This window comes from Microcebus murinus, chromosome 9, assembly GCF_040939455.1.
Source record: "Microcebus murinus isolate Inina chromosome 9, M.murinus_Inina_mat1.0, whole genome shotgun sequence".
Taxonomy (NCBI): Eukaryota; Metazoa; Chordata; class Mammalia; order Primates; family Cheirogaleidae; genus Microcebus; species Microcebus murinus.
Window position 1 is genome coordinate 11,046,189 of NC_134112.1, and position 22,314 is coordinate 11,068,502.

General features: G+C 43.3%; 1 protein-coding gene across 4 annotated transcripts in view; it reads right to left on the reverse strand.

The window, feature by feature from the left end:
• The window catches only part of HECW1 (HECT, C2 and WW domain containing E3 ubiquitin protein ligase 1), a 405,077-nt gene that overhangs the window by 76,501 nt on the left and 306,262 nt on the right, over positions 1-22,314 (reverse strand). For all 4 annotated transcript variants that reach the window (XM_020289912.2, XM_020289913.2, XM_076006287.1 and 1 more), the window contains 3 exons: positions 16,465-16,604; positions 6,939-7,060; positions 4,563-4,748 (listed from right to left, as the gene is read on the reverse strand). In XM_020289912.2, coding sequence (XP_020145501.2) covers positions 4,563-4,748; positions 6,939-7,060; positions 16,465-16,604 — 448 coding nt within the window. The remainder of the gene's footprint in view (positions 1-4,562; positions 4,749-6,938; positions 7,061-16,464; positions 16,605-22,314) is intronic.

Genomic DNA, 22,314 nt, shown 5'->3' on the forward strand with positions numbered 1-22,314 from the left:
CAACTTGTCTAGTTGAACTCCTCTTGCACCCAACTAGTAACTTAGCACAACTTTCCTTCCCCTGCTCACCTTCTCTCTGTTCACTTTCTCATCTCGCCTGGGGATATTGATCCAGATTGTTATTGTACAACTATTCCATTTTTATTATATATCTTTCCCCATATTTTATTTAGGCTTTTCCAATATATCATAAAGCATTTAACAGCAATTATTTTTATTTATGTTTATGTATTTAATTTAAATACTCACTGTCAGTCCTTCTTATACTATGATTTCCCCACTATTATCGTCCTGTTTTGCTTCAGTAGTGATCCATCTAGAGAATGGCTTTTGGTGTTTGATCAGGATGGATAAAAGGGCAGGGAAACTCTGATCTTGCACAGGAGGTTGCTTTTCTGTCTTCACACATGAATGACAACAATTTGTCTATACATAAGACCAGTTGGCTGCAGCCTTTTCTCATCAACATTTTGGAGTCATTGCTCTGTGGATTTCTCTAGTTTTTTTAGATGGGACATTTGAAGCTTGTCTGATTTTTATTCATTTGTAGGTAACTTTTATATTATCATGGCTATATAATAAGATTTTTAAAAATCTCTATTTAAAGACATTCCAGAACATGTGTGGACATAGCATTTATTTTAATTACTGTAACTCAATGAGCCCAATTAATCTTCCTATCTGAATAATTTATTTTAGATCAGCAAAGTTTTATTTTTAATATTTAATTAAAATTTATTTAATCAAATTAATATTAACATTTAATTATTGCTGCTGTACCTATTATCCTGGTTTTTTCTTCAGGAACCTCTATAAGTCATTCATGCAACAGAGATTTATTGAGTGTTAACTATATACCAGGCACTATTCTTGGCCCTTGGGGTTTCATCAATGAGCAAGAGAACAACCTCTGTTCTCAAGGAGCTTAAATTCCTGCCAAGAGAAACAGACAATAAGCCATAAACTTAATAAATATGTAAATTATGTGAGGAAGCACATGGGTTAGGGATGTGAGGAAGGTTGTGGTACTAAATTGAAGGTGAGGAGGTTACGGTAGCCCTTTTGAGAGGATACATTTTTTTCTTTTTTTCAGGTTTTGCATTTTTAACCTTCACTGATTGAAATCTGGTCCCTTCTTTCTGCTTCAGGTGCTGTTTCCAAGTTCATATGCTACATCGGTGATTTGATTTTAGCACCAGTCCTGCTCTGTTTTATCCCTGTGCTATTACCTCCTTTGCTTTTCCCTGCAATTTTTTTTTGGAGACAGAGTCTCGCTCTGTTGCCCCAGCTAGTGTGCTGTGGCATCAGCCTAAGTCACAGCAACCTCCAACTCTTGGGCTCAAGCGATCCTCCTGCCTCAGCCTCCCCAGAAGCTGGGACTTCAGGTGTGCACCACCAGGCCCGGCTACTTTTTTCTATTTTTAGTAGAGACGGAGTCTCGCTGTTGCTCAGGCTGGTCTCAAACTCCTGATCTCAAGTGATCCTCCCGCCTCAGTCCCCCACAGTGATAGGATTACAGGCCTCAGCCACCGCCCATCCCCCCTGCAATGTTAAACGCCTGCTTTCTATGTCTGCTTCCTCTCAGCTTGTTTTCTGTCTGTGGCTCCCTCCTTTTGCTTAGTAGAAGTCATGTGCTTCTGTACTGTTTTGTGGATGATGAATAGATAGCTTTTCAACATTTCTATTTTCTGAAGACAATTACACTTCCTGAGAAAAAGATATGCTTTTTCTGTTTCCTTCTGTAGTAGTGCCTCTTCACAGGCCCCTTCTCATTTTATTCATTCATCCTTCATAGAAGCCACCTCAGTCTCGTGCCTGCCACAAGACAGGACCCAGACCCTATAGCCTCACCTCCCCGATAGTACCCGCCCCCGGCTCAGGCTTGGAGCCAGGTGTGAGGCACACGTGCTGTTTCCTTCAAAGTTGGGCAGGAGGCTACGTCCTCCTTCCTCAGACTCTGAAGATGACGGATGAGTCAGAGGCCACTTTGCTCTTTGCTCTTTCCCGAAGTGGCGCAGCTCTGAACCCCTTGCCTCTGTACTCACATTCAAAGACAGCAAACGAACGGCTCTGCCTCAGCCTTCTACTTCCTACCATGGTGCAGAATAAAAGCAAAGAGTGTGCAGATAAAGCCAGAAGCAGATTGGCCGCGTGAGGGGTGAGCAGATGATCTTGGTATTCCGGATCCTGCTCTGGCCAGCTATAAAGGTGGCTTCTGCACAGTGAGCTACCTTCACACCAGTTTTCAGTGAGCTGTGTTCCTGACCCTCAGTCTCCTGTGTGGCACATTCTTTCCAAGTTAGGGGCTAAGCCTGTAAGTTACAGTCCAACAACGTTCTTCTCAGTATATTCCCATCATTGCTAGGCTTTGGCGTTGAGATAGTCTTTTATTTCTGCCATGTGCCGGTTTTGATCTTGGGTTGTTTCTGCTGACATTAAGAGGAAGAATGGCAGATACTACTAATCTGTCATGATACTATCAAGAATTCCCTGATTAACTGATTTATTTTTATATCTGGTTATAAAATAGGCTAGGCAGGCATTATTATCGACATTTTAAGGCTCAGAGAGGTGGAGTGACTGGCGCAGGGTCATGTGTTTAGAGAGATGGACCAGTCCCTGCGTTTACCCATTATCCTCCATTGATCCTCTCTGACCACCCTGTGGATTGTGATAATACATTTCAAATTTAAGGCTACTTTCCCCAGCAATACACAGTATGGTCCGCCTCTCAGAAATTCTGTCAACTCCGAGTTTGTGTGTGTGGTAAGAAATTGGTAAGGAATCAGTGAGACCATTTGTGTGTGTGTGTGTGTGTGAGAGAGAGAGAGAGATGGGGTAGTTACATAGCTCATTAGTGTCTTAACTGAAAGTAGAACTCAAATCTTCTCATTTCAGATTCAGATATTTTTCATTATTATATATGATACCATCTCCCTAAACAGAATTAGGAGAAACGTTTCTCTTGCCAGAAATTCTCTATTATGCATCTAAAATGGAATAAAACCCTCAGTGTCTGTCTTAGCCGCTGTGCTTGTCAGTTATTGTGATGACCAGGATGCAACATGTCACCTGCCATGGGTACCATGGAGAAAAAGGGCTTATTACATTTGGGGGCCTCCCTGTCATTGCACAGGGCTCCCTGTTGTCTATATCCTCCCGGGGGAGCTGCAGTCATGGAAATCCCAGGCTAACAAGCTGTTCACATAAGCGTGTGCTATCTGCATAATAAACACAGCCTTTCTGCTCATTGATTCGTGGTGGTGTCCTCATGGCATCTTGGTTAAGCAACAAATGTAAACGTGGCTGCCAACAACCAGCAGGTGCGCCCCCGCTCTGATAAGATGCTCCTTTCATTCTGTTCCTGCTCAGCCTTTATTTCCCACTCTAATACACATCAGCAAGTCCCCACCATACAAATCGTCGTCATTCTCCCAAGCAAGGCCACATCCAGTCAATGGGGAGGTCCCAGGGGGACAGATTCTGGGTGTGGTGGCTTTGCTACGACACAGGCATGCTGTCTCCTCTCCCCCAAATCACATCTGACCACCGAGGAGGGGGCCCTAGAGACTCATTTTGTGGATGGACTGGCATGAATGGGCAGATTCTTTCCCCACATACTCCAGAGAGTCCAGGTTCTGAGGAGTTTATGGGAGAGAGATTCATGGCTCCCAGGGGACAATGCCACCCCACCAGCTCCCTTTGGGGAACCGAGGCTTTGCAGGTTCACAGTCACAGAGGGAAGGAGCCGTGTAATGGGGCTTCCCACTCAGAGACATGTCTGCCAGCAAAGCTTCTGCTTCTTTTGACAGCGAAAGTGGGAGGGATTCTCTCTAGCAAAACTCATAAAAGATTACACAGGGACAGTTCCTTAGTAAATTACTCGGCCTGTCCTATAAATACATTACGATGGCTGATGAAGATTAAGAAAGAACGTTCTCACTTCAGCACTTAGCCTGGCCTCTAGAGCATGTCTGGGAAGGACCAGTGTGGGTTAAGGTCACAAAGAGGCAAAATGTAGGCCAGGAAGATGGCTCAGGCCCAGCACACCCTGTCCCTTATTGTCAGGCTGTTTTAAGGATAAATGAAGGCTTATTAGGGAAATTACAATAAGTAATCTAATAGTGTCACCCGCGTTTAACCAATATGTTTATCCCCTGAGAATTAGCTGCCTAAGGAGGCAAAACAATAGAAAGGTCATTGAACAGAATCTGCTCCCATGTTCCAAGCTTAAATTTAAAAAGATACAGACGGTAGTTCTCAACTGGGCAATGTCACAACTGGGGCGGGGGTGCCGTTGGCATTTGGTGGGCAGAGGCCGGGGTGGTGCTAAACATCCCATAGTGCACAAGGCGTTCTCCCTGCCCAACTCCCCCCGCAGTAGTGCTGAGCTTGGGAACCCCTGACGTGGACAGTCATTGCCTCCCCTCCCCGGCCCTGGCTGTGGACGGCATATCTCTGAAAATCATGGCTTCTCCCCCCACGTTCCCACCTAGTCCTCACTAGCCTTCTCCTAGGTGACGGCCCATTTGAGGAAAGCCCCACCCCTGGGTCACACTCACCTTTCCCTGCTGGTCCGTTTTGATCTCCCAGCCCCGGGGCAGTTCCAGCCGAGTGTCTGCGAACATGTTGATGAAATTCACCAGGTCCCGGTTGTGCTGGTAGCGCTCGAAATTGCGGGCGTCCCTCCGGACTTTCAGGATCATGTGCTTTAAGCAGGTGCTACTGGTGAAGACTCGGTAGGCACTCTGGGCGGGAGGAAGGAGGTAGGGAGGGGCAGTTAGGGAAATCACAGACCAAGTGTGCTGGGAGCACCTTAACAGGACCAAATGTGATGGCAACGCAGAGATTTCTTGCAAGCTGGAGACAGAGGCCTCAGGAGCAGAGATCTTGCTCAAGAAGTAAACTCGAGTCATCAACACACACAGACCTATTTGTGGTCCCAATTCTACCCGCTGCTCAGCAGCCTTGGGCACTGTCGGGGTCCCCCCACTCCGTGCATTTCAGCAACCTCCTCCCCCTTCTCAGCCACCCGGCTCTCTATGCACAGCCCTCTCTCCTCCACGGTTCCTTCTCTGGCTGGGAGCACTGCCTTTGGTCCTCTTATCTGCCTAAAGCAGGGTGAATTAATTTAGGGGCCCTGGGGATTTCAGCCTGGACTTCACACGTCTGCCATTCCTTTGAATCCTATGTAAAAGCTTGTGTGTGGAGAGGTTGGGGGATGAGAAGGAATGAAGAAAGTTTCAGGAGTTTCTAAATGTGTCACATGACAATTTTATGGCACACGAGGCTGGGTGTGTGTGTGTTTGTGTGTGTGCATGTGCTGAAAAGACAGACTGCGTGTAGCCGGGGAGGACTGGCCCCGTGGCTCCTGCAGGCTCAGAGCACACCTGGCGCCTAGTGCACGGACACCTGCCACGCTTGTTCCCCTGGGTGGCTCCCCTGCACCCCTGGGAGGCTGCTCTGATCTAGCCACTGGACGTCTCTCAGGAAATAACCTGCTAGAAACTGGTTCCCCCCCCCATCACACCCTCCATCACCTAATCAAAGGACCACACCTGCCTGATGGAATTGCCACTAACGCAGGTGCGCAAAGCAGAAACCACTCAGTCTTTCTTGAGTCCTTGTCATCTGCCCTCCTGTGATCACAGGGGACCCCAATGCTACTGACTGCATGAGAAATGTGCCTGAATTGAGCTGTTCCTTGCTGTGCTCCTGCCCCTCCTTAGGTCAGGTCTGGCTCATCTCTCACTGGAGCGGCGGAATCAGCCTGTCTCAGCCTCCGCAGTCTCTCCCACACTCGGCCAGAGAAAGTGCTCCATCAATCCCCCAGCTGGGGAGCCCTGTGCCTAAGACTCCTGTGGTTCCTGTTGCTGGTGGAAACAGCCCCAGGCTCCTTTTCCTGACCTCCCCACTGTGACCTCCCCACTGTGCTGCTACTGATCCTTCGGTCCTTTCCCTGCTCCTGCCAGCCATCTGCACTCAGCCCCAGCCTGCTCCCAGCAGGCTGTCCTGTCCTTTCTAAAGGGCTGTCCCTCTGCCTGGACTTCTTTCTGTCCACTCTCAGCCTTCAGGGCTCACTTCAGCCATTCCCCAAGCCCATCCCCACCCTTATGCTCCCTGGAGGCCCCAGAGCGCCTCATCCTCCCTCCGTTCAGGCCTGGTCCTGTCACATTGGGCTGATCTTTTCATAAATCGTCCTCCACAAAATAGGGTGCCTACTGCTTAGGTGTCACCCTAATCTGTCTCCGTGACCCCCCCAAATCTCAGCTGGAACCACAGAAAATGTTTATCGAATGGATCTTGAAAGTACCAAAAATATGCAATGAAAAAAACCCTACATATGTAAAATCGCATCCGATCTAACTCGGCCTGATATTTGAAAAAAACATATTAAAAAGAAACCTAGTTATTTATCTAGGGGAAATTTACTTTGAAATTTCTTTAGTGAAAATGATTTATAAAATATTCCAAACATTTTATAAAATGTTCCTTGAGTGCGGCTTTTTGACCGAATCCAAACTTTATAAAAAGAAGTTCTGTGAAGTCTGGACTCAGTTGAGGAGCCTCACTTGGGGATTTGGAGGGCCACGTGTGGCCTTGAGGACTCCTGGCTTGGCTAAAGGAAATCTGGCTACTTCATAATCTTGTTTCTTTAAAATTTTAATAATAATAAAAACACACATTTGTTTCCAAAGCTCTTCCACTGACATTAACACATTTGAGTCTAACAGAAACTCCAAAGAAGCAATAGCGTTTCCAGATCCAGCCCTCTTCCTTGGGTGGTTCACATATAGTTAAAAGAGTGGAGGGAACTATCTGTTTTCCTTCCATGCCTGGGGTAAAATTCTACCCTCTTTGAGCTGTCAAATGACTTTCCAAAGCTGTGCTGGGTCTTGAGGAGCCAGGCCAGCCCCTCTGAATTCTGGAGCACTCACATAATTGGCATGCAGCACAGTGAAGAACTCGGGGTTGGTGATGAACTTGACCGCTGGGGACTGCAGCAGCAAGGTGATCTTTTGAGAGTTCACCGGAGAAAGTGACCCTTCTCTCCTCAGATCTGGAAAAAGTGAAGCAAAGCAACAGAACACACTAGGACAAAGTCGTTTCAAACTCAGTACTTCTCTCTCTCCATAGCATTGGCACACAAGCCTTCACCCACACAGCCGGCTGTCGTTCTTAATAGTGACATAACCGGGTGTCATACTGCTTTATGTATGTTGGTTAAGAATCATTATTTTCTAGTAGTGCTCGTGCAAACTTCACGTAGGCTCAAGTCCTCTAACATCACCTCCCTTTTATCCCAATGACTTTTTTTCTTATTTTTTTTACAAGTTGCTAACCACAACTATGGTAGGTTGTTTGCAGAAAGGGCTACAAGTCTTCCCCTCTTCATAGCCACACCCAGTTGCAATGGGACTTTGCAGCCTTGGTGAATTGCAGCTGGCCTTGTGCCTGGTTTCAGTCAATAGAAATGGCAATGGGTCAGTTCTGAGTCAAGGTTTCAAGAGATCTGTGCGTTGATTTAGGCAGAGCAAGATGGCCAAACAGAAACCTCCAGCAATTGTCCCTCCACATGAATGCCTAATTCAACAACTATCCATGCAAGCAAGCACCTTCAGAAGAACCAAAAGTTGATCATACTACCTGGTTTTAACATTATATCAAGGAAAGAGGCACTGAAGAGGGCAGAAAACACTCTCTGGCATTGCCTATGTCACTCCTTTCCTACCCCACCTGCAGGTAGTACTGTACCAGTGCATAGAGTGGAGAGAGAATCTGAATGCTAAGCGAAGGAAAGTGGGGCTTCGAATCGAAACTCAGGGCTGCCTTGGCACAGGGGAACACAGCACAGGGCAGAATTCTGTCAGCGCCCATGGGGAGAGCATTTTGACCAGCCGGGCCAGAGAGAAACCTTCTGCCCCAAAGTCCAAGTTCCAGCTAGCCCCACCACTGGCAGAAGAGCAGCCTGGGGCCCGGACTAAGTTCCTAAGGCAGTCAGGCCACAAGGGCTGCAGTCCTTGGGCAATTCCTGTGGCTGTGCTGGCTCAGAGCCAGTGGACTTGGGGTGCACATGACCCAGTGAGACACCAGCAGCTGTGGCCAACCCAATGCGTATGTCACCAACTATAGGAAGTGTGGCTTACATAGGAAGAGTCTTCTTCCACTTGAGGAAAGGAAAGGGAAGAGCTCAGGGGACTTTGTTTTGCAACTTGTGTACAAGCTCAGCCACAGTAAAATAAAATTCCAAGCAGACTCCTGAGGCCTCAGTTCCTAGATGACATTTCTGGACCCACCCTGGGTCAGAAGGAAACATGCTGCCCTGAGGGGAAGGACCCAGTTCTGGCAGGATTCACCACCTGCTGACTAAAGAGCCTTTGGGCTTTGAATAAACATCAGAGGTAGCCAGGCAACAGTCACCACTTGCTTTGGGTAAGACTGGCCTGGCTTTGGGTGTGACCAGGCGCTGGTGGCCACAAGGGAGTGCCCACATCAGTTCTCCCCCAACTCCAGTAGCCCAGCACAGAGAGTGAGGGAAGAGTGTGGGAGACTCTCCCTGGTAATCCAGGGAATTCTCTTGTATCTCGCCCAAGCTCACCAAGTTGGTACCATCAGGAGTCTGCAAGAGTCACAGCATTACTAGGCTTGGGACACCCCCAGTGCTGATATGGCTGCAGTGACCAGAGACTTAGATTACAACATTCAATTCCATTTGAGTATCTGGAAAGTCTTCACAAGAAGGACAGGTTCAAATAAGCCCAGACTGTGAAGGTTAAAATAAATACCTGATTCTTCAGTGCCCAGACATCAATGAACATCTACAAGTATCAAGAACATCCAGGAAGACATCACCTCACCAAATGAACTAAATAAGGTACTAGTGAGCAATCCTGGAGCAATGGAGAGAGGTGACCTTACTGGCAAAGAATTCAAAATAGCTGTCCTGAAGAAGCTCTATGAACTTCAAGACAACACAGAGAAGGAATTCAGAAACCTATCAGAGAAATTTAACAGAGATTGAAATAATAAAAAAGATCAAACAGAAATTCCAGAGCTTAAGAATTTAGTTGACAAAGTGAGAAATGCATGAGAGTCTCTCAACAGCAGAATTGAGCAAGCAGAAGAGAGAATTAGTGACCTTGAAGACTAGCTATTTGAAAATATGCAATCAGGAGGGAGGGAAAGAGAGAGAGAGAAAGGGGGGAGAGCGAGAAAGGATAAATAATAATGATGCACACCTACAAGATCTAGAAAACAGCCTCTAAAGAGTGAATCTAAGGAGTTATTGGCCTTAAGAGGAGGTAGAGAAAGATTGGGGTAGAAAGTTTGTTTAAAGAAATAATAAAGGAGAACTTTCCAAACCTGGAGAAAGGTATCAATATTCAGGTACAAGAAGGTCATAGAACACCAACATATTTAACCCAAACAAGGCTACCTCAAGTCATTTAATAATCAAGCACTTAAAGGTCACATAAAGAAAAGGTCCTAAAAGAAGCAAGGAAAAAGAAAAAAATAACATATAAGGGAGCTCTAATACATCTGACAGCAGACTTCTCAATGGAAACATTATAGGGTAGGAGAGAGTGGCATGACATATTCAAAGTGCTGAAGGAAAAAAAAAACCTTAACCCTTGAATATTATATCCTGAAAAAATACCCTTCAAACATGAAGAAATAAAGACTTTCCCAGACAAACAAAAGATGAGGGATTTCATCAACACCAGACCTGTCCTACAAGAAATGCCAAAAATGAGTTCTTCAACCTGAAAGGAAAGGATGTTAATGAACAATAAGAAATCTTCTGAAGGAGTACTACTCACTGATAACAGTAAATACACAAATACAGAATACCCTATTGCTTTGATTGCAGTGTATAAACCATTTATATCTTGAATAGGAAGACTAAAGACAAACCTATTGAAAATAACTGTTTGAGGGATACATAGTATAAGAAGATATGAATGCAAACAACAAAAAGTTAAAAATCGGGAAGGGATGAAAGGGCAGGATTTCTGTCAGATTTCTCTTTGCTTGTTTATTTGTTTGTAAGCAGAATTGACATATGTTTAAAATAATTGGTTATAAAATGTTTCTTGGAAGCCTTGTGGTAACCTCAAATCACAAAATCAATAGATACACACACACACACACACACACACACAAATAGAAAAACAAGACATTTAAACATACTACCAGAGAAAATCACTTTTAACAAAGGAAGATGGGAAGGCAGTAAGAAAAAGAGAGGACCATAAACAAACCAGAAATCAAATACAAAATGGCAGTAGTAAGTCCTCACCTATCGATAATAACATTGAATGTTAATGGACTAAACTCTCCAATCAAAAGACATAGAGTGGCTACATGAATTAAAAAAACAAGAACCAACTAATTATATTGTCTGCAAAAAATATATTTCATCTATAAAGACACACATAGTCTAAAAATAAAGAGATGGAAAAAGATATTCCATGCAAATGGAAACCAAAAAAGAGCAGGAGTAGCCATCCTTCTATGAGATAAAATAAATTTCAAGACAAAAACTGTAAAAAGAGACAAAGAAATTCATTATATAATGATAAAGGGTCAATTCAGTAAGAGGATATAACAATTCTAAATATATATGCACCCAACACTGGAGCACCAAGATATATGAAGCAAATATTATCAGAGCTAAAGAGAGAGATAGACCCTAACACAATAATAACTGGAGATCTCAACAACCCACTTTCAGCATTGGACAGATCATCCAGACAGAAAATCAGAAACACTGGACTTAATCTTAAGTATCGACCAAATAGATGTTAATATTTACAGAACATTTTATCCAACAGCTGCAGAATTCACATTCTTCTCCTAAGCTCACAGATCATTTTCAAGGATAGACCATATGTTAGGCCACAAAACAAGTATCAAAAATTTTAAAAAATTGAAATCATACCAAGTATTTTCTCTGACAATGATGGAATAAAACTAGAAATCAATAACAAGAAGAACATTGGAAACTATACAAACACATGAAAATTAAACAATATGCTCCTGAATGACCAGTTGGCCAATGAAGAGATTAAGAATAAAATTAAAAAGTTTCTTGAAACAAATGAAAATGAAAACATGACATATCACAACCTATGGGATACAGCAAAAGCAGTCATAAGAGGAAAGTTTATAAGTGCCTGCATGAAAAAAGTAGAAAGGCTTCAAACAAACAACCTAACAATGCATCTCAAAGAAGTACAAAAATAAGAGCAAACCAAACCAAAAATTAGTAGAAAAAAAGAAATAGTAAAGATCTGAGCAGAAATAAATGAAATTGAAACAAAAAATAGAAAAGGTCAATGAAACAAAAAGTTGTTTTTTTAAAAAGATAAACAAAATAGATACACATTTAGCCAGACTAAGAAAAAAAGGAGAAGACCCAAATAAATAAAATCAAAGGTGAAAAATGAGACATTACAGCTGATACTGTAGAAATTCAAAGGATCATTAGAGACCTATATAAGCAACTCTATGCCAATAAATTGGAAAACCCTGGAAGAAATGGATAAATTCCTAGACACTTATAACCTACCAAGATCGAACCATGAAGAAATCCAAAACATGAATAAACCAATAACAAGTAACCAGATAGAAGCAATAATAAAAAGTCTCCCCTCAAAAAAAAAAAAAAAAAAAAAAAAGCCTAGGACCTGATGGCTTCACTGCTGAATTCTACCAAGCATTCAAAGAACTAATACCAATTCTACTTAAACTATTCCAGAAAATTGAGGTGGAAGGGATACTCCCAAACTTATTCTATGAGGCCTGTATCACCCAGATACCAAAATTAGACAAAGACGGAACAAAAAAGAAAACTACAGGCCAATATCTCTGATGAACATAAATGCCAAAATCCTCAACAAAATACTGGTAAACCAAATTCAACAATACATTAAAGAGATTATTCACAATGATCAGGTAGGATTCATCTCAGGGATTTAAGGATGGTTTAACATATGCAAATCAATCAATATGATACATTATATTGACAAAAAGAAGGACAAAAATCATAAGATCATTTCAATTGATGTTGAAAAAGCATTGGATAAAATTCAATATCCCTTTGTGGTAAAAGCTCTCAAAAAAAAAACCTGGGTATAGAAGGAACTTACCTCAACACAATAAAAGCTGCATATAATAGACCCACATCTTGTATCATATTGAATGAGGAAAAGTGAAAGCCTTTCCTCTAAGATCTGGAACAACACAAAGACGCACATAGTACTGGAAGTTCTAGCTAGTGCAATCAGATAAGAGAAAGAAATAAAAGGTATCCAAACTGGAATGGAAGAAGTCAAATTATCCCTGTTTGCAGATGATATGATCTTATCTTTAGAGAAACCTAAAGACTCCAGCCAAAAACTATAAGAACTGATTGAACAAATTCAGTAAAGTTTCAAGATACAAAATCAACTTTCAAAAATCAGTAGCATTTCTATTTCTTTTTTGAGACAGAGTTTCACTCTGTTGCTTGGGCGAGAGTGCCATGGCATCAGCCTAACTCACAGCAACCTCAAACTCCTGGGCTCAAGCAATCCTACTGCCTCAGCCTCCTGAGTAACTGGGACTACAGGCATGTGCTACCATGCCAGGCTAATTTTTTCTCTATATATGTTTAGTTGTCTAGCTAATTTCTTTCTATTTTTTTAGTAGATACGGGGTCTCACTCTTGCTCAGGCTGGTCTTGAACTCCTTAGCTCAAATGATCCACCCTCCTCAGCCCCCCAAAGTGCTATGATTACAGGCATGAGCTGCCACCATACCCAGCCCTAAAAATCAGTAGCATTTCTATATGCCAACAGTAAACAATCTGAAAAAGAAACCAAGAATGTAATCCCATTTACAATAGCTACAAATAAAATAAAATACCTGGGAATAAACTTAACCAAAGAAGTGAAAGATCTCTATAATGGAAACTATGAAACATTGATGAAAGAAGTTGAAGAGGATACACAAAAAAATGGAAAGATATTCTATGCTCATGGATTGGAAGAATCAATATTGTTAAAATGCACATACTACCAAAAGCCATCCTCTATTTCTTTCTCTTATCTGATTGCACTAGCTAGAACTTCCAGTACGATGTTGAATAACAGTGACGAAAACGGGCATCCTTGTCTTGTTCCAGATCTTAGAAGAAAGGTTTTCACCTTTTCCCCATTCAGTATGATACCAGCTGTGGGTCTGTTATATGTGGGTTTTATTGTGTTGAGGTAAATTCTTTCTAAACCCATATTTTGAGAGTTTTTACCATGAAGGGATGTTGAATTTTATCAAATGCTTTTTCAATATCAATTGAAATGATCTTATGTTTTTTGTCCTTCATTCTGTCAATTCAATGTAATCCCCATCAAAATATCAATGATATTCTTAACAGAAATAGAAAAAATAATCCTAAAATTTATATGGAACCACAAGATCCAAAATAACCAAAGCTATCCTGACAAAAACCAAAACAAAACAAAACAAAAAACAAAACTGGAGGAATCACATTACTTGACTTCAAATTATACTACAGAGCTGTAGTGACTAAAACAGCATGTTACTGGCATAAAAACAAACACATAGACCAATGGAACAGAACAGAGAACTCAGAAGTAAATCCACACATGTATAGTGAACTTGTCTTTGAAAAAGTCACCAAAAACATACAGCGGGGAAAGGACAGTCTCTGCAGTAAATCATGCTGGGAAAACTGGATATCCATATGCAGAAGAATGAAACTAGATCCTTATCTCTCATCATATACAAAAATCAAACCAAAATGGATTAAAGAGTTAAATCTAAGACCTGAAACTATGAAACTACTAAAAGAAAACATTGGGAAAACACTTCAGGACATTTGTCTGGGCAAGGACTACATGAGTAACACCCTCAAAGCACAGGCAATCAAAGCAAAATTGGACAAATGGGATCACATCAAGCTAAAAAGCTTTTTGTACAACAAAGAAAACAATCAGCAAAATGAAGAGACAACCCACAGAATGGGAGGAAATATTTGCAAACTACTTGTCTGACAAGGGATTATAACTAGAATAAATAAGAAGCTAAAACAATTCACTAGGAAAAAATCAAATAATTCAATTAAAAAGTGGGCAAAGATCTGAAGAGATGTTTCTCAAAAGAAGATGTACAAGTGACCAACAGGTATATGAAAAAATGCTCAACCTCATTAGCTGTCGGAGAAATGCAAACCAAACTATTATAAGATATCATCTCACCCCAGTTGAAATGGCTTTTATGAAAAAGACAGGCAAAAATTAAAGATGGTGAGGATGTGGAGAAAGGGGAAACCTTGTACACTGTTGCTGGGAATGTAAGTTAGTGCAACCACTATGGAAAAGAGTATAGAGGTTCCTCAAAAAACTAAAAATAGAACAATCATAAGACCCAGCAATCCCACTGCTAGGTATATATCCAAAGAATGGGAATTCAGTATATCAAAAAGATACCTGCACTCCCACGTTTATTTCAGCACCATTCACAATAGCCAAATATGAAATCAACCTTAGTGTCCATTAGTAAAAAAATGGATAAAGAAATTGTAGTAAATACATACAATGGAATACTTTATAGCCACAAAAAGAATAAAATCCTGCTATTTGAAACAACATGAATGGAACTGGAATACATTATGTTAAGTGAAATAAACCACGCACAGAAAGACACATCCCACATGTTCTGACTCATATGTGGGAGCTAAATATTAAAAACAATTGATCCTGTGGAGACAGAGAGTAGAATGACAGTTACCAGAGTCTGGGAAGGGAAGCAGGGAGGGGGATAAAGTGAGGATGGTTAGTGGGTGCAAAATTATAGATAGAATGAACAATATATGATAGCACAACAAAGTAACTGTAATCAACAACAAGGTAGTGTATACTTTAAAATAACCAAAAGAATAAAATTGGAATGTTCCTAATACAAATAAATATTAAATGTCTTAGGTGATGGATATCCCAATTACACTGATTTGATTAATTCACATTGTATGCCTGTATCAAAACATCACACATACCCAATAAAATATACAACTGTTACATAACCATAATAATTAAAAATAAAGAATTTTAAAAAATAATAAAAAAGAGATCTGTGTGCCTCCATTTTTGCTCTTGTATCCCTGCCACTACTGTGAGGATGAACTTGGGCTAGCCCGCTGCAAGATGAGAAAAGGCCGGGGAGCAGGGACAAGCCACCCTAGCAGAGGCCACCTCAGACAAGCCAGCCCAGAGCTGATGCGACAGGTGACAAAGACTGACGCATGAGCCCAGCAGCGCCCCGAGGAACCACACAGCTGAGCTCAGGTCAAATTGCCAACCTGTAGAACTGTGGGGGAAAGGAATGGTTGTGAGTTTCGGGCACTAAGTTTTGGGATGGGTTGTTACTTGGTAAATGACAACTGATCCAATACAAATAAATTTTCTGTTTCTTTTTCCTCATGTTTCTAATGACTTGATCATTGGACCACATCTCTCTCAGAAGCTTGAACAAAGAAATTATTTATGGAAAAACCTAAACTAGTGAGTTTAGTTAGTATACCTAGTAAAATAAACAGAATGGAGACAATCAAAATTGTCGGTGGAATTGTGCACGTGTGTTCATAAAATCCCACGAAAATGTCCAATAGTCGGCACTGCCATAGACAGCCTGGCAGGAGTGGAATCCCAGGGCTGCTTGCCCAGACTGTTCTCTAAGCCTCCTTTTGGCAAATAAATCTGCCATAATTTACTGAATTTAAAAAGAAAGTGGATTATTAGGATGTCACCGTGACAATCTTATGTCATTACGGGTACAGAAAGTGACAGCCCATCTCATGCCTTTTGAATATGTCTGAGTTCCACTTGGGCTGATTCAAAGCAACGAAAACTAGGAAGAGCAGGCCTGGGGTGGATGCCTATTGTGCACCCTCAGATGTGTGCACAGCCAAAACCTTTTCGCTTTCAGGTTCCTCCCTCAGGAGAATTGGATTTTATTCTAAATGCAAACAAGTAATTATTCCTAGTGTTGTCACATGGCTCCTTGTAAGAGACTGAACTCTTATTGCATGTTTTATTTATAAGTGGAAAATCCTTAGGACACCAACAAATATATTTACTTAGCAACAATTGATTAAGCCACTGATGAAGTTGTCTTGCTGCACAATTATCATAGCAAACTCAGCCTCGTCCCAGATCCAAGTGCCTTCCTGCTTCCAGATCACCGTGCCAGGGTGGTGGTGCTCCCTTCCTGGTTAACCCCCTTCCGAGTTCCCTGGTGGGAAGCTCTGTCCTGTGGGCTTTACCCTGTGGGTACCAAGATGCCTTTTTCTCCTGCACCCTGATCCTCTGCATTGCCACCAGGAGGCAGGGCAGGGACTTGCACACCTTTGTCACACAGCCACTGGATGCCACCCCAGGTGTCTGGGGACCCCTCCTCCAATACCTAAGGTCGACTGGGAAGATTCAGCCTCTGAGTCACTCCCTCCACCTCCGCCTCCTCCTGCCGGGACTTGCTCACAGCTTTGGCTGCCAGAATCTTCCTCAGGTCTCTCTGTTGCGATGGTTCGCTGGATGTTTTGATACCTTTCGTTAGAAAACAGAGAGACAGGAGTTAACTTTCGTTTGTTTGCTTGTTGGGGGCCGATGCTCTGAATCAGAAAATTGGAGAAATCTGTAACGAACTGTCTTGAATGTCAGGAAAGAAATGCTTAAAATTCCCACTAGATAGCGACAACAATTAGCAAGACAAGTATCTCTGGATGATTTGACTTCTTTTTTGTTTTGTAAGCTACGATGAGTTTCAAGCATGGTGACTTTTGAAAAATCAACACAAATAATAGCTAATCATGCAAAACAGCTTGTGCCCCGTATTAAACAAAATCGGGCTAAGTCTAAAATAAAGTTGCGGGAAGTAAATTAAAATGTTACAACTAAGTTATCAAATTACCTCTACATTATTGTAATAAGTCTACAAACTGGAATAGTAGTGCTGTCACTTATTTTTATTTGACAGGTATTTGATACGGTTGGGCAGAGGGTGTGGAAATATTATGCCTAAAAGCATGCTGGCAAAGAAATAAATGTTTTCTGCTTTATCTGAAGGCTCATTTTATTTTTCTTCTGAAGCTGGAGATGTAGTCAGTGGGCCGGCCAGCTAGCCGCCTTGCCAAGTACTGAGTTCTCATCCACCCTTGCCGTGTGAGCAGCCTCTGTGTGTAGGGGCTTTCAGAGCAGAGAGGGGATTTGAACACACGGCCGAGATGCAGCCAAGGGGGACTGGTGCAGAAACCAGAACTCTCGCAACTGGAAAGGCTGCCGTGGACAAGGCAGAGATGTAAGGGGACACAGACAAGGAGATTCCTAAGATTTATAAACGTTGAAGCTGGAGTACGCCCTTGTCAGGGAGCTCGCTGGGAAAGAACCTTTCAGAAGAGAAACAACTTGTGCACAAGCAGGGCGCCAGGGGAGAGCCCCAAGAGGCTTGGTGGTGGCATCAGGACCTGTGGGTGCTGCACAGAGACCAGCGGACAGGGAGACAGGGAGTCCCTACAGCGCACCCAGCAGCAGTCTGGATGTTATTCTCTGAGGCCACAGGTCCCCTAAGCCGAGCCTCGGGAGCCTGCAGGACTTGTTAAAACACACACTAATTTGGTCTCTGATTCAGTAGGTCTGGGGTAGGGCCAAAGAATCTGCATTTTGACAAGGTCACAGGTGATCCTGATGCCGCTGGCCCAGGGACCAACTTTGAGAACCACTGCTCTCTGCGACACGTAGCTGCTAAAATGGAGACGCAGGGCCAGATGTACTCTGAGAATGATCACCCGGAGTCGCAGAGAGCAGCTGGGGTCTCCCGCGACAGCCGAGGCCAGAGATGCTACTGGCCTGGACCTGGCAGGCATGGCAGGCCAGGCTGCCTTTCCAAGTATCTGCTACAGGAGGTAGCCACAGACTGCAGGGAAGGAGGTCAGTCTACCTGCTGGCAGAATGCTCACAGACATTTCCTCACCCTGCCTGCCCTTGGCAGCCTGCTCTAACTCCCTCTGTTGGTGGGCAGACATCAGCTCCCTAGCTCCCCTCTGCTCCTGTACTCTCTCCCTCCCCGCAGCCCCTGTGCCCCCTCCCCAGTGACCTCCGTTTGCCCATGTCTCTCAGCCTACCTGATGACTAGGTGACCGGGGGCCAGCTTCCCTCTTCCTCAGGGCATACAGCCTGGAAGGAAGAAGGGGCCGAATCCAGGAGCTATTTAGCGGCAGAGTTTGTGATAACTTTACAAGTAGACTCTTGGGGATTTGGGGCCTGACTGGATAGGGAGGGTAATGAAGAGGGAGGAGACCATGATGAAGTTCAAGGTTTCTGGTGAGACCAGGTAGGCAGAGCTGCCGACCCTGCAGAAGAGCAGGTAGAAGGCGGGCAGGTGGGTAGGGCGGGTGCTGGCGTGGGTTTGGACGTGCTGACCTGCAGGTTCTGAAAGTCATGTGAGCCCCACAGTCCAGGGAATTATATGGGTCTGGTGCCCAGGAGAGCAAGGGCGGGGCAGGCGGGGAGAGGGGGAGGGGAGGAAGAGGTGGGCAAGAGTCCAAGCAGCAGGGAATAGCCAGGTCTCCAAGTGCAACCCAAGAGGGGATGAGGGGACGCAGTGTGGCACAGGGGAGGTTCCCCTGTGGCTGGGCTTCCGCAGACCAGCGCCCCATTCTTTCCTTGACCTAACAGAAGAAGGTTTTCTCAGCGAGGTCTCCAGACTGCTCACAAGAGAATCATCAGAATGATTGTTAAAATTATAGAAATCGAAGCAACACTGAAAGGTGCATGTCTGACGAGTCCTTTATGTCGCACTGCATATGACTAGGCTTGAGACACTAAGGGCTTCCTGTGAGTGTGACTTTATCTGGACACCTGTCAGAGCAGTTACTGTGAGGCATTTCCTGAGGGGGCCTCTTACCACGCAATGTGGAAGGGGCGGGATGAGTGCAGTGAGGATGGAATCGCAGAGGGAAATATTTGTGTTAATCTGCCACCTTGACAAGTCTGTGGTGAGGAGGTTGGGGAGGAGGTGGAGGTGGCCCTCTGCCATGGTCCTCCCTGCTGGAACGTGGGTAACGGCTATGTCAGGAGGGCAGGGGGCGCCAGTGAGAAGCTGCCTGGCATGTAACCTTGGGGAGCAACTGGGCCTGCCAAAGACCAAGGAAGCTGCCACTGGGAGGATGCCTTAAAGGACATACGGCAGATTGCATTTTCCCTAAATGCCTTGACTACCTTTCTAGATCTACATGCTCTTCCCAAAGCTTATCACTCTCTTTTTAAGAGGTAGAATTCATGTTCTTGCCCCTTGGGCCTGGGAAGGTCTGAGATACCTGAGAGATAGCTGCCTAGCTGGGCCCAGCCAAACCAGACCCATGAGAAATAGTAATAATGATAATAATAAATGATTGTATTTTATGCCATTAGGTTTGGGGTAGTTTGTTCCTCAGCAATGGATACCAGGGACAGGACTTAGATAAATATCAAAATGTCAAGTTGTAGCCTTTCTTTTCCTTCCAAAGTGCAGTGACCATGACAGAGAATTTTTATCTTTATTGATGATGAAAATGTCAGCAATGTCCCAAGATAATTCACATTCCTCAGGTGGACCTTGATTATCTCATGCCTTACTGGGTCAGCAGCCTGCAATCCCAGGTGTCCCTCACCCTGGATCTCTGCTAAAGGGCGGGGGCTGTCTGGGGAAGCAGGACACACCGCGCCTGGAGGAGGGAGCTCTCAGTGAGGGCAGGACTGCGGTCTCAGAGCCTCACCCTGCTGGAAAGAGGAGAGAGAAGCTCAGAAAGCCGGCTCTCTTCTATTCCATCAAGAATTATCCATCAGTGTCTGCCTGTACTTTTTTTTTTTAACTAGTAAAAGGGTAAATATTTATAGCATATAAAGCATTCACGGAAATTAGTTTAAAAAAATCAGCTAGAACACCTAATTTGTAAATGGACACACACATACACACACACAGTCACAAAACCAAACAAGGAAGATAAAAACCTTCCTAAACCAAGTCAAACCATCCAACCAACCAAACAAACAGAAAAACAGGAAAAAAAAGCCCAAGAACAGACAATTTACATGAGAGAAACTACAATTACTAAAGAAAAGCTTATGGAAAAAGAGTTGATCCACAGTATTATAAAATGTAAGTGGCACCAAAGTACTTGGAGCACCTCTTAAATTGCAAAAATAAATCAAAAGATGAGATGGAGGTGAAGGTGGTGGTGTTGGTAAACCCAGAGGACCACAATGCCTAACATAGAAAACAGTTAGGCATTAATATCAAACACCCAAACCACATTTATCTCCCTTGCTCTGCTCTTTTGGGAACAGAACCCTAAGAAAATACAAGACAAGGTGATACAGATCCTTGGTGGCTGTATCGAAAATAGTGATAAAAGCTATAAGCAAATCATTCAACAGCATGAGAAATTAAATTAACCAAAATACAGCTATTCAATGGCACACCATACATGCATTTAAATATTAGCGTGAAGACTATGCAGCAATATGAAAATGCTTACAGTGTAGCAAGTAAAAAAATGAATGTGAAACAATATATTACCCTTATAACTACGTACGAATTATGCATGCATATGGAAATTGAAGAGAGGTACATTATTTTAAAAAGCTAAATCCTTGAGGTAGTAAGACTGCATGTAGATCACTTTTTTTCCTATTTAAAACTTTCATTTCCCTTAATATTATAATAATTTTATACAAATAACTAAAAAAACCAAATTTTAGTTGATTATTTAAAATAAGAATACATATGTATATTTTTTTGCTTGGTCAATCAATATTTGCGAAAGTAGAATTAGTTGCTTCTGGACATCCTGAAAGTATAGACGTTAACTCTGGGAACAATCTTAAACTGAGCCCTGTTAAACGTCTAGCATCACGCCAGGTGCTGGCAGGGAGAGGAGTGCCAAGAAGAAGTTAAGGACTGTAACGGAGGCACATTCATGAGGTTTGGGGCAGGAGGCTCTGGGTGGAGGATCGTGGGAAGGCATCATGGGTACGTGATGTTCGAGCTAGGCCTACAGGGTGAGGAGGCGTGTTCCAGGTGGGAGCAGGCAGCGAGGGACTGCCCTGCACTGGGAGCACGTGGCCAGGCCACAAAGGCCTGGCAGAGTGTGCAGCGTTTGGGGAGTGGCCGAGTTTGAACACGGTCCCTCCAGCCTAGCACAACAGCTCACACGTTGCCATTGTGCACTCCGCATAGGTCTCCTTACACACATACATTTGATTTTTTTTTTCCAAGCCAGTCAAATTTAGCAGTGGCCAGAGTCAAGGAAAACTCCTTGCAACACCGAGATATATTTATTTCCCTCTTTCTGTGAGCCAGTGATCATTGTACCTTTCTCCTGATGACTGCAGGCTATCAAAAAGTGACCCGTGCTGGTGGTGCCACGGGAGACAGATAAAAGGCTGGTAGTCTACTTTCTGTGGCTGCTGTTACCACGTCAAATCACAGAGAACTTTAAATGCTTGAAAGTATTTAAATACTTGAAAGGTAAGGTAAGTACTGAAAAGCCTAGATACTTATCTGAACGTTCCCTGATCTTCCCTAAGTAGGCTTTTTCACAAGAAATAAGCACTTTCCAAAATCGCTAAATTCCTTTTTTTTTTTTTTATCTGTCCAGATGGATGCGGCAAAAGCCACTTCCTACTCGGCAAAGTCCAGCTGCCTCTCCTAGCATGTTCAGCTCCACTGGAGGGCACAGGAATTTACACATCAAAGGCCTGGCTCCAGGTGGATGTGGCATAATTGTTATATTACACAAGCTGACCACCACCATGAACGCTCATGGATATTTAGGCCATAGGTCAAGGTCCTTCTGCTTCAGGTTTATTGCTGATTTTGTTTAGTGCTCCAACAGCACGTCTCGTAGAGACAGCCTGATGATCCTCCCTCCTATTCTCATTCTGCTAAACAGGTTCAGCGCATCTGTTCTGGCAGGACAGACCTAGAAGCTAATTTGCGCCTATGGAGTGGCAACAGCATGCCTGTGTGGCAGGAGCAGCTGTGGCCTTTACATTTTCAGTTATTGGAGTTTTGTTGCAATCACCATGAAAGGTCTTTCCCGTGGAATTTTGGTGCGTTCATGTCTAAAAAAACCGGATTATCAAAAGTTCTTCCTTGTAATATGCTCGTTTTGGTGGCAATACTTGTAGAGAACTATGTTACCGATGAAAGTCCTTTACAGTTCCCGTTAATGACTTAAACACAGCTGCTGATGGGGGGGAAATGGAGAGCAAATGC